Source organism: Ananas comosus, unplaced genomic scaffold (genome assembly GCF_001540865.1).
Source record: "Ananas comosus cultivar F153 unplaced genomic scaffold, ASM154086v1, whole genome shotgun sequence".
Taxonomy (NCBI): Eukaryota; Viridiplantae; Streptophyta; class Magnoliopsida; order Poales; family Bromeliaceae; genus Ananas; species Ananas comosus.
Window position 1 is genome coordinate 13,086 of NW_017890978.1, and position 12,338 is coordinate 25,423.

The window sequence follows — 12,338 nt, forward strand, 5'->3', positions numbered from 1 at the left end:
ATCGTCGGAGCTTACAAACTTTATGCTCCTCACCCTTTACAGAGAAGCCAGCAGGCTGATCCACATAGATCTCCTCATCCAGTTCTCCACTGAGAAATGCAGTTTTAACGTCCATTTGGTAAAATTCCAAATCCAAATATGCAACAATGGCCAAGATTAGGCGGATCGAAGCAAACCTCACGACAGGAGAGAAGGTTTCCTCGTAATCAACGCCTTCTCGTTGGATAAAACCCTTTGCTATCAGGCGAGCCTTGTACCTATCGATAGAACCATCTGCCTTGCGCTTAATCTTGAGAACCCATTTATTCCCGATTGTTTTGCGCTTTGGTGGCAAGTCAACCAAGTCCTAGACATGATTTGATTTCATCGATTTTATTTCCTCTATCATTGCATCCAATCATTCCTTATGAGTAGGTAATGAGAGAGCCTCTTGGAAAGATCTAGGCTCATCATCATCATGTGCAGCAACCATGAAAGCTTCCCCCTCAATCTCAAAACGACGACGGGGAATGCCCACATGTGCGCTCCTACGAAATTGAGGCTCCTTATCTAAAGGTAAGTCGCTCCCACTATCCCCAGGAGGTATCGGAGTCGCCTCCTCTGCCTCGATTGAACGAATAGAAGCGCCAATGTCAGAGTCATCCATCTCATGGAACTCAATTTCATTTCGAACCTCACTTCTATAAGAAAAATCCTCCTCAAGGAATTCAACATCTCGTAACTCAATCTCAGTCAAACTTCCATCTGGCTGCTTTCCGATGAACACGTATCCCTTAGAGTGCTCAGGGTATCTTATAAAGATACACTTCTTTCCTCTAGGACCCAACTTTCCATACTTGTGAGAAGTGTTGTGTACATAAGCTGCCGAACCCCAAGGACTCAGGTGCTCCAAATTTGGTTTCCTACCTGTCCATAATTCATAAGGGGTGGAAGGTACTGTTGTCACGCTCGGGTACTAGCGGAAGCATATCCGATACGTGTACAGACCCGTCATATACCTGCAGTATATAAGACGTCTACAGAAACCATGTCAGGCAAGGAACGATCATAAAGAGATCCTATCATGATATCAAAGCAAAGTGTATAGCAACAGTACTACTAACAAGAGAAAGTAAGCACAAGCTCTAACAATCTCAACAAGAGTTCGAAATCCACAATAGAAAATGTAACATTCTAAACCAATATATACATCACGGTTGCCCAAAAGAGCTATAAACAACGGTAGTCTCTCTATATATTGGTGTAGATCGCCCTCGACAGTCCAAAATCAAGCAGCGAGGTGATCACCTAGCTGGACTCCACGCTATGTCTAGCTAGACGCGACACCCTTGCCGCGATCCCTAACCTCTCCCGCAGTGGATGGCTCTATAAAAACAACAACCAAGAGGGCATGAGAACTACTAAACAATAGTTCCTAGTGGGTAAGCCGCCAGCCTCGGCGAATTACACCACTAGGTTCAAGATGTACTAAATGAAAAGTAAGAACAGTTATTGCATGATATATCTACAATGCTAACTGGCAATAATCAGGTAACTATACTTTCAAATGTAAATGTATCAACTATTTAGATGCAAGTGTAACAAAGCAAGTGTGGCAATTACTGTAAGCATGAACATGTAAGAAAGTACTATACACTATAAATGGCAATCATTCATTGCTATCATTTGGTAATTTAACTTGATTCATCAGGACCTACACAAGGTAGTCCAGCTTGCGCTGCGCCTAATGGCTCCGTGGTAGTATAAACTCCCCACGGCAATCGATTTCGGTACCCAATCCCGCACGGGGAGCAATCTGTTGCGTAGGCCAACTCCGGAGTGCCGGCTTGTGGGGAGCGACCCTCACAAGCGTGTGCGAATGATCACAATGGCAAGCAAGCGTAGTCCATAGTCTAACAATTCTCAATCATCATGTCATAACATTCAATGTTCTCGCTCTCGATCCATTGATCGAAATCTCAATATAATGAATAACGAATATTGCTAGTATCTACTAGATGAGTAAGCACATAAAAGTGATGCTAATTTACATATTGCATTAGAAACTTTTCACTATCAATATACTATCAATAGAGTCACGAAAGAATGTCCTTATTCTCCACTTTATAGGAGCATAATAGAAATGTCATTAGCTATTCAACTGAATTGAGCATTAATACTTTTATGCATAAGTTCTCTCTACTTCATAGAGGTTTCATTTCAAATATATCAAATATTGTGGTGGTGGTATTCCATGTCCTTTATCAATTACATAATCACCAAATGCACATATTTACTAATTCTATAGTATCATATAGAACATAGGGGAGCTTCACTTGCTCTGGTAAGGTCAAACCCACCTATTAGTCGACAACTCTTGTCGAACTCACACTCGCAGGAAATCCGGTGCCTTTAAGTCCCCTGTAAGCATATCAAAATCAGCTAAGAGCTGAATTTAGACGTCTCTAACAACACTTCATTTATAAATCGAAAATGAAGCAATTTCTTACCTAGATTGAGATAAAAGTCAAGCCTACTCTTCAATCTAGGTGAAAGTACCTAGTACTAAGCTCGAACTAGCCCAAAAGAGTCTCGAAATTCAGCTCAACTGGGTCTCAACCTTGCTAAAAACTAAGTATCAAAATCGCATCGAAACTACTACCAAAATGTCCAAATTCGGCAAAATTCTCACTTTGTACAAGGTTGTAGCTTGAACCCCTGTTTGGTCCAGTTTAGTACATCGAGTTTAACCTCCAAAAGCTCCTCAATATCAGTCGAGAAAAATCCGAGAGTCGGTCGCAACCTTGTTGCGAACAATCACGAAAACGGCATCAAAACACTAAAGCAAATAGACAATATAGTCGGAACCTTACTTAATCCGATTTCCAGCTGAAAATCTGCTTACCACTGGCTAAAACACCCTCCAAAGCAGTTCCCAAGGTCACAAACTCAGCTCAAATTGATTAAGAAAACCTGCTGTGAGCAAACAATTCCAAACTGCATTAAGTTACTTGATTAAACCTCGTATAGTTCCAAAATAGAGTCAATAATTAACTAATTACCTTGCCAAGCCTTAATTCAGCTTTTCCCTGGACTAAAGTGGAGAAATCACAGCTAGACAACGCTTCTCTAGCTGCTGAAATCTCCTTCCCACTCAGCTGGGAGCAAAGAAACCAAAACAACTCAAAATCCGATACTAAACTTCAAACTAGAGGAATCTTAAGCAATATACCCATCAAAAGCTGCAACTCAGTTTCCCCTGGTGATAGGATCAATAGGATCACAGAAATTCAGTAAACTTCTTTGTCTCCACGTTCCAAAGACTTCCCTTGAGTCTCCGAATCAGCGAGCGTCGAGCGGGGTGCGAAATAAGCTCGAATCGACGATTTCTACTCAAAGAGGGAGAAACCCTAGAGAGAGAAAGTGAGATAGGTGCAAAACCTTTCCTTTGAGCTCTAGCATCATCCACACAGCTACAGGAGTTATGCTGGGGGGATAAAGACGGTTATTAGAAGTGAAATTACCAAATTAGCCTTGCGGCCACGTATCTGCCATTGTGTACCGGTACACAATGATGGTTGTACCGGTACACAATGCAGAAAAGTGCAGAATTTTGCGAGTAATGCACTTTCTTGCTTCCAGCCTTCCAATCACTCTCTAACCTGTCCAACAACTTCTCTAAACCCTTTAGAAGATGTAGGGTAGTTCCATTTATCATCCCCACACTCGAACTTCGCAATTTTGGTAAAGTTCAGTATACTACAACTATTTTGGAGGGTACACGATTAAGAATGTAGGCAGCATTTAACAATGCGTCTCCCCAAAAAGAGATAGGTAAATTTGCTTGCGCCATCATTGACCTAACCATGTTAAGTAAGGAGCGATTTCTTCTCTCCGTTACACCATTTTGCTGCAGAGTGCCAGGAATTGTCAGCTGTCTGATTATTCCCTTTTCATCACACAATTCCTTAATTGTTCAGATAGATACTCGCGGCCTCGATCAGTTCTTAAGGTTTTAATTTTCATATCTAACTGATTCTCAACCTCATTAATATAACATCTAAAACAATCCAATGCTTCAGACTTATGGGAGATCAGATAAATATAACCGAAGCGCGTATGGTCATCTATAAATGTGATGAAGTAAAAAGCACCATGTCTTGCCCTCACACTCATTGGGCCACAAATGTCGGAATGGATCAATTGTAGAGGAAATTCTGCCCTAGAAGCTTTATTAAATAGTTTTCGAGTCGCTTTTCCCGCTAAACAATGTTCACATGTGGGCAGGTCGACTTTAGCGAGCGAGCTCAATAGCCCGTCTCTAACTAATCTAGTCATTCTATCCTACCCAATATGACCAAGACGTGCATGCCATTTAATTGAAACATTATGATCATTCTCAATAGAAGATAGCAAGGAAAAAGAATCACTATTATTAATATTATAATCAATGTCCAAAACCATAAAACCATTTGACATAAAACCTCTTCCATAGTAAATAGTTCCAAGATGAATCTTAACTACATCACTCTAAAAACGAAAAGAAAAACCTAACTGTAGCATAGCAAGAATAGAAAACAAGTTCCGCCGAATTCCTGGGGCATAAAGTACATCATGTAGGTATAAAGTTCGACCACCTTGCATGATCAACTTGTATGTGCCAACGCCTAACATATCGACACTTGAATCGTTCCCCATGTATACTCTTCTACTCCCAGCAGGCACACGACGGTACTCGACGAATCCCATCCAATCCCTCGCTACGTGGTCTGTTGCTCCTGAATCTACAATCCACACAGGGAGAGATTCAGCAACAAACGTGTTAGAAGAAACAAAAGAGCGAGAATCAGGATAGAGATGTACCTTCTTCAGCTTAGTGCAATCACGAGCGAAGTGTCCCAGCTGATTACAATTGAAACAGGTCATCTTTGACTTGTCCTTCTTGCCACCCCGTTTGCTTCTCTTTCTTTTAGTGCTCTTCGCGTTCTATACCACATAGTTGTCGATATGGCACTCTTATTGTCTCGGTTGAGCGAAATCTCACTTCTTACACTAGAAGGTTTATATTGCTTTCTTTCCTTAGCCTTTTGTAGAGCTAAGGACAATTTTGCATAGTAGCCTATTTTCGCTTAATCTTGGGAAGCTACATTGGTTGGGAAGCATACTACTACTGCAGGAAGCAAAAGAAAAAGGAAAACACAACTCAAAATGCAATTTATCGCTAGATCATCGCAAAAACCAACCAACTTCATGTAGGTGCTTAATTTAACAATAGATGGGTGAAATAGAACTATGTTGGATTTCTTCTTGCTTGTTTTGTGCATTTGAAAGATGTATCAGATGATGTGGATTTACTTACTAGAAATCTTTCTGATTTTGTTGTTTGAAATTTGTCCATATTTTTATAATTTCTGATGGAACGGATTTTCTGCTTATTCTTTGTACATGATTACTACACTGCTTACCCTCCTTTTGCAATGACTATTCCCCCTAGTTCAAGAAACTAGGTGAATCTTTATCACCAATTCTGCATTCATGAATTTATACAACATCGTATAAATGAGATCGACAAATTTTTTTTTAAAAAAAGAGGATCAACCAGTGTGAAACTTGATCACATTCACAAATCAATTGATTAATCAACTCCTTTACCAAAATTGCAAACCCTCCTTGGACTTTCTCAGGTTGCTTGCGAGGAGCTGAGGAGCAGCAGGCTTTTCCTAAAGCTTCTAGAAGCCGTCTTGAAAACTGGGAACCGTATGAATGTCGGAACAAACCGCGGCGACGCCCATGCCTTCAAGCTCGATCTCTCCTCAAATTAGTTGACGTCAAAGGCACAGATGGCAAGACAACCCTTCTTCACTTTGTCGTCCAAGAGATCATTCGATCCGAGGGCTCCCGCCTTGCTTCCGCCTCTTCGTCAACAACCAAAACTCAACCAAACACACTTTAAGACGACATCGAGTGCAAGAAACTCGGCCTTAAAGTGGTTGCCGGCCTTGGAAATGAGCTCTCTGACGTCAAGAAGGCTGTCGCAATGGACTCGGATGTGCTCAGCAGCTACGTGTCAAAACTGGCCCTAGGAATCGGGAAAATAAGTGAAGTCCTTCGGCTAAACGAGCAACTGGGTTCAAAAGAGAACAGCAGGATTAAATTCCACGAGTCGATGAACGGGTTCTTAAAAAAGGCCGAGGACGCGATCATAAAGGTTCAGGCTCATGAGAGTGTGGCACTTTCTCTGGTGAAGGAGATAATCGAATATTTCCACGGAAACTCCGCCAGAGAGGAAGCTCACCTTTTTAGAATTTTCATGGTGGTGAGGGATTTTCTCGCTATTCTCGGTCAGGTGTGCAAGGAGGTTGGCAGGATCAACGACCGAACAGTGGTCACATCAAATAGGCAACTTCCCGTGCCGGTGAACCCTAATTTACTTCCGTTGTTCCCTCGCTTTACCGCATTGAGACCCGGGAGCTCGGACGACGAGAGTTCGTCATCGTCGTCATGATCAGGCAAATCTTTTTCGCTTTATAATTTATCTCAGGAGAACAGGAGTCGGATGAATTATTCATATTTTTTGTACTTGTATAATAGGAAATCTAAAAGATTTTTGGAACTAGCAAATCCTTTATATATATATATATGTATATATGAATGAAATCTACATCATAAGAAAATAACTCGCGCAGGAAATCAGTATATCGATTCGTCTTTTGTATATTCAATAAAAAGTTATGTTCATTTAAGCTGTGCGTGTGTAGGAGCTCATCGGCGGCGGTGCAGGTGGGTTCGATATTGTTGATGTATGAGATAAATGGATGCAAGTAATTTGATTTGTAGATAGTAACATTCTTCAATGAACAAGAAACCACTCATTTAACTCAGCATAAGAATGAATGTGTTAGCTGCAGTTGAATACAAAAAATAGGAAATGAAAACAAAGGATAGCATAGCAGTAATGAGACTCTTTCCCAGAAAAGAAAACAGTGATGAAACCAAGATTGGTTTCTACGAGCATTTACTTTATCCATAGTAATACAAGGCCGATGTGTAGATCGGCGTCATCGTCGTCGCGGCCGAGAATGTTTTCATACTGTTTTCCTCCTGGAACGAAGATGTCACGCCCCGGGACCGGCGGAGGCCCTCCCGGTAGCGTGCCCAGACCCGCCATATGTCTGCACATATAAGGCGTCTACAATAAAAGCGGAAGTAAAAGCAAGTAATAGGACAAATAGAAGAAGTAAAATAACAAGCAACTAATGATATCAGAGCGAGTAAAGTTCTAACATCTATACTAATAGTAATAGAACATAACTAATACATAAAAGTAAACATAAGTTATACAGTATCAGCCTCTAATACAAAAATGGTGGTCTCTAGTACACTGGTAAAACTCTCAACCTCTCCAAAATAAAGTACAACGAGAGGTAGACCACCTAGCAAGTCGTCCTCGAAGGAAGCTAGCTCGAAGCAACTCTCTTCCCGCGGTCCCTGGCCTCACCCTGAGTGGAAGGCTCTGAAAAACATCGAGAAAAAGAGGGCGTGAGAACTATAATTTATAGTTCCCAGTGGGCAATTACTGACCTCAGCTCCTACACCACTAGGCACCAAAAGAAAAGGGTAAGTAACGACATATAGTAATATGCAATAAATAGCGAACATGAAAACTGCTGAAAGAAAGTATGAATGAAATGCTATACTACTATGTCTCCAATAAGCATGATGTCATGGTGATGTACATCTACGCTATCATAAGGTAGTATATCCGATTCATACTAATATGTCTCAACATAATAAACAAGTAAACCTCACAATGCAATATGTCAATGCATAAGGGTAAACTCTATCCAAACAACCGAGTATACTACAATGCAAGAATGAAACCGGCAAGTATACTAAATGTACCAATGCTATATCATAAGCGTGTCCAAGTAATCCAACTATTAATCCTATCTAGTAGTGATTGTTCATATTCAACACCATGTCGATTTCCATTTCCAATTTAAGGACCTACCGAAGGTAGTCCAGCTTGTGCCGCCTAAGTGCCTGTGGTAGCCCAACATCCCTACTCTTGAAATGTGTCTGTCCCACTCGACCCCGTAGGCTTCTCAATACCGCACGAGCGAATATAGGTCGCGTAGGCTAACTCCGGAGTGCCGGCTTGTAGGGAGCGACCGCTCAGCAAGCATCGTGCGGAGAAGCAACAAATGGGCAAGCAAGCATAGTCACATCTCAAGTATCACCAATGCCTCAGTGTCTACAGTGATGCTCCCAACACTCCTGCTAGGCCTCTTTATGACACTTAAGCATCACAACAGATCAAACCAAATCTTGTCTATGTTTCCATTAAAAACATCAATACCAATGATTACCATGACGCCGGGCCCAATTGCCGCTTCGTGACATCTGTCCCAATTCTCAAATAGCCAAGTTCTCAACACCTCTCCTAGGTTCTAACATTCCTAAATGTCACCAATTGCATATAGGTAAAATGCATGAAGCAGGTTCATTTACATAATAAGGATCATGGTTCGCCAGATCTATAAACAGAATGGCTAAGTCTCAACTGCTATGCACTCTACCACATAGAGGTCTAAATTTCACTATACATAAATATAGCATTAAGCAATTCTAAATTCATATTAAATACATTTTAACAAGCGAAATGCATGAATTTTCTATTTAGCGAAACTATTTGCCAATTATGCAGCATTTCTTCATATATAGGCTAGCGTCAAACCCCACTCGACGCGTCGCCGTGCTCCTTCGATTCGCCGAACGGAGTTGTCCACGAGCCGTCAAAGTACCTAAAAGTAATCAGCGAAATAAAAGATTATCGAGGGCAAAATTACGACGCCAAACCATAAGATCAAACATTAATCTAAGAAGCAAAAAGCGCCAATAACTCACCTCAAGAGAAGAATCTCTTCAAAGCTCCAAGAAGAGAGCTAGAACCCTTCCAATCAAGCCAAAGGAAGAGTTCTAAACCAAATTAATCTAGCCCTAAAAGCCCAGATCAAAAGCCCAAAATCAACGCCTAAATATCATTTCTAGGTTCACATCTACAAGAACTGATCAAAAACAAGATCTAGAGGGGGAATAAGCCAAAACACCTGCGCTTAGAAGCCTGCCAATCCTGCGCTCAAGGTGAGATCTCCTCCTATGCCAAGCCTGCCAAGCCCAACACCCAAGCACCAAGGAAGAGAGAGGGTGATGAAGATGCTCCAAGTCCTCAAAAGCTCTCAGATCTCTTCTTCTTCCTTCCTTCTTACTCCTTCTCCCTTCTTCTTTTTCCTCTCACAGGTGTGGGAGAGATTGAGAGAAGAAGAATGAAGGAGATGAGCGGTTGGATGTGCGTCATATAGACCTCTATTGTACAAAATCCAGAGTATGCACCCTCAAAACTCAATTACTTACATCAGCCAGTCTGCAGTTTTCGCCCAGGGAGACCGGTCTTCCCGCAGCGGACCATGCCCTCCGCCTGCGACATACCGAAAAACCAGCGTTCGTAAACCCGGTCTCTCCCTGCGTGGGACCGGGTCTCTCTCTGCGAAGGCGCGCTCGGGACCGGTTGCCTCAGGGCTGCCGCAACACTGCTCACTGGGGGACCGGTCTCTCCTTCCAGGGACCGGTCCCCGAGAGTAAAAACTCTCAGGACTTGTCCAAAATTCTAATTTTCGAACTTTTTAGATCGGAAGACATTCTACAACCCTCCACCAAGTGTGGAAAAGCTCGAAATACATCCAAACACTCGAACCTCGCAATTTGCAAAGGTCCGGTGTGTTACAGAAGAATTACTTGTGGAAGCAAGGGGTGAAGTGTTAATGTTGTAGTCCAAAGGGAAGAACACATTGTTCCCATCGAAGTTCACTTCTGCCGAGGGCTCTTCTGCGGGGAAATAACCAATCAAAGGAATCTCTGTATGGTTCAAACATGTCTTCGTCGTCGTTGTGAACTTATCATCTTCGTTTGCCAAAAGAGTAGTAGGGTAAGTGAGCCACGAAACAGTTTCAGCGTGACCGCTTTCGACGCTTTCGTTTGAGCACTTCTCGCCGTAGTACGACGTAACGTTGTTATCTTCGTCCGCCAAAGCAGTAGTAGGGTAAGTGAAGCATGGAACAGTTTCGGCACCACTGCTTTCGAGGCTTTTGCCGAAGCGCTTCCCACCGTAGAGGTGCACATGCGCGAAGTTAAGATCTTCGTCCGCCAAAGGAGTAGGGGGAGTGAAGCATGGACCGCTTTCGATGTTTTCATCGAAGCATTTCTCGCTGTAGAGGTACGTAATCCTCCGTCGGGCTCTTTCCAATGTTTCGTCCAGCAGCTGCAGTAGCTCTCGCAGTTCGACCTCCGTCATGTCATCGAGCCGACGGCCGTTCCACCGGGCAAGAAGATCATCTGCGGCCGTAACCTTATTGAGCCTTTTCTGCTGTTTCTGGATCTCGGAAAGAAGGTAGGATGACATATTGAGGTTGTGCTTGGCCTTCGTCTCGGCGGTGAGGCTCTCATACTTCTCGGCGAGCTCGCACAGCGCGTGGTCGTCGGGGGGCCATGTGACGACGTCTCCCAACGGCACGTAGCAAACCAAGAAGGCATTGACGCCGCACAATGTCGACAGTTCGAAGATCTTCTTCTTCAACCCTTCCTTGCGCTTCCGGTAGCACTCTCGCCACTTTTCGTCGCACTCAATTCGCTTGAGCTGAACTCTCTGCCGTGTCATTTGGCCTATATAACCTTCAACAAAACTCTGATGGTGTTTCTCTTATAAAAGAATGTTTGGTTGCATGTAAAACTGTGAAAATTAGTTTTTAGTGAAAAAATTGGTGAAATTTTTTTATTTTTTTATTTTTTTATTTTTTAGTGTTTGGTATGCGAAAAATAAGTATGAATTATTTGTTGAAAATTTGGTACTCATTCTGATACAAAATTTTGAGAATCTACAATCCGTTCTGATATGGACACAATTAAATTTTTGTCATAAACCCATCTCCTTAGTAAAAGTTAATACAACCAAAAAAAAAAAGAAAAATCAAAACAAAAAATACATATAAAATAAGATTTACTAAATAAAAAAAAAATAATACCTGACTCTTTTTTACAAGAGAGTAGCTTCAATATGAGCCCTCTTTTTTCTTAGCAACCCGCCCTTACTTAACGTTTTCCTTAATTATGTACACATGCAGTTTAACACGTAGACCTAGGCTAAGCTATATCTATATATTATATAATAATATATATATATTCATACTATATATATATATAATATATGATAATGGTAGTAAAATCACCTTAGAAATATCTTATTCTAAATTACATATCTTTATTTAAATTAATTTATTCTAATAAATTTAAATATATATCTAATTAATTTAGATTACTACAAATTCAAATCAACATCTAATATTATTAGATATAATCAATTAGTATATTTTATATCTTAATAAATGGATACTAGGTAATATTGATTTGTTAGATGAGTAACATTCTCCAACACTACAACAATTAACTTTTTAGCCGATATTTAATAGTGACGTTATTGGACAGTCGGTTAATACTTTTTATTACTTATGTTTTAGCCCGCAATTATTTAAAATAGCCGTTATGTTTATAGTTAAACCAAATATAATCCAAACGCTAAGTAGCTAACTGGATCAACACAATTGAGCGCACATCCACCTAAACCTATTCGCCTGCACCGCATTCCGCCCTCCTCCCACGCAGAGCTCGACTCAATCGAGGACCTTCACCTCTCTCACCTTCCTTCTCATCCCTCTAATTCTCTTCTCCTCTCCTTACCTCCTCTGATCCCCCTTCTAAAATCGCGGTCAAACTCCGCGCTGAACGACGCCGATCTCTCTCCCTTTCTCCTTCTCTTCGGCGCCCTCCGTATCCCTCCTTTCCCCCGCGTCGCGCTTCTTGAAGGCCGTCGCGTGCAGTGGTCGTCGTCCCAGCGACGTCTCGTCGTTGGTGCAGGAGGCGGCGGGCGGAGGAGGACTTGCGCGCGCACCACCCCAGCACACTACCCTCCGCCGGACATCTGCGCCCGCGCGTGCGTCCATTCCTCTCCGCCCCGGTCCAGGCGCGTACCCGTGTCTTCCCACGCGCGCCCGTCCACATCATCCCCCTGCGACTCGCGACCAAACGCCGAGCTTGCCGGCGGGTCCCGGACGGCGCTGCCAGCGGAATGACCCTTGGCGACTCGTCTCAGGATCCGCTCCGTCTGATACAGGCGTCGCTAACCCGGCTCAGGGAGAGAGGAGAGGGGCAGTCTTCCAAGTGTGCCAATGGCCCAGAGCGAGGCCGTCCCGCCACGTTTTGCGCTGCGTCGACGTGCGGATGAACGAGGTCGCGTATTGCCTGTTAGG

At 42.6% G+C, this 12,338-nt stretch overlaps 2 protein-coding genes across 2 annotated transcripts; one reads left to right on the forward strand and one right to left on the reverse strand.

The window, feature by feature from the left end:
• The first annotated feature begins 1,509 nt into the window (after window positions 1–1,509).
• Window positions 1,510–6,722, forward strand: LOC109704501 (formin-like protein 1). Its single transcript, XM_020225245.1, is given in 3 exon segments — window positions 1,510–1,530; window positions 5,664–5,784; window positions 5,787–6,722. Coding segments are annotated over 3 exon segments (840 nt in total). The 3' UTR covers window positions 6,485–6,722.
• A 1,672-nt stretch (window positions 6,723–8,394) lies between these two features.
• Window positions 8,395–10,693, reverse strand: LOC109704502 (MADS-box transcription factor PHERES 1-like). Its single transcript, XM_020225246.1, has 2 exons — window positions 9,775–10,693; window positions 8,395–8,438 (listed from the first exon to the last, which is right to left on the reverse strand). Exons 1-2 carry the CDS (start codon window positions 10,691–10,693, stop codon window positions 8,395–8,397), a joined length of 963 nt encoding a protein of 320 aa, XP_020080835.1.
• Window positions 10,694–12,338: the final 1,645 nt, after the last annotated feature.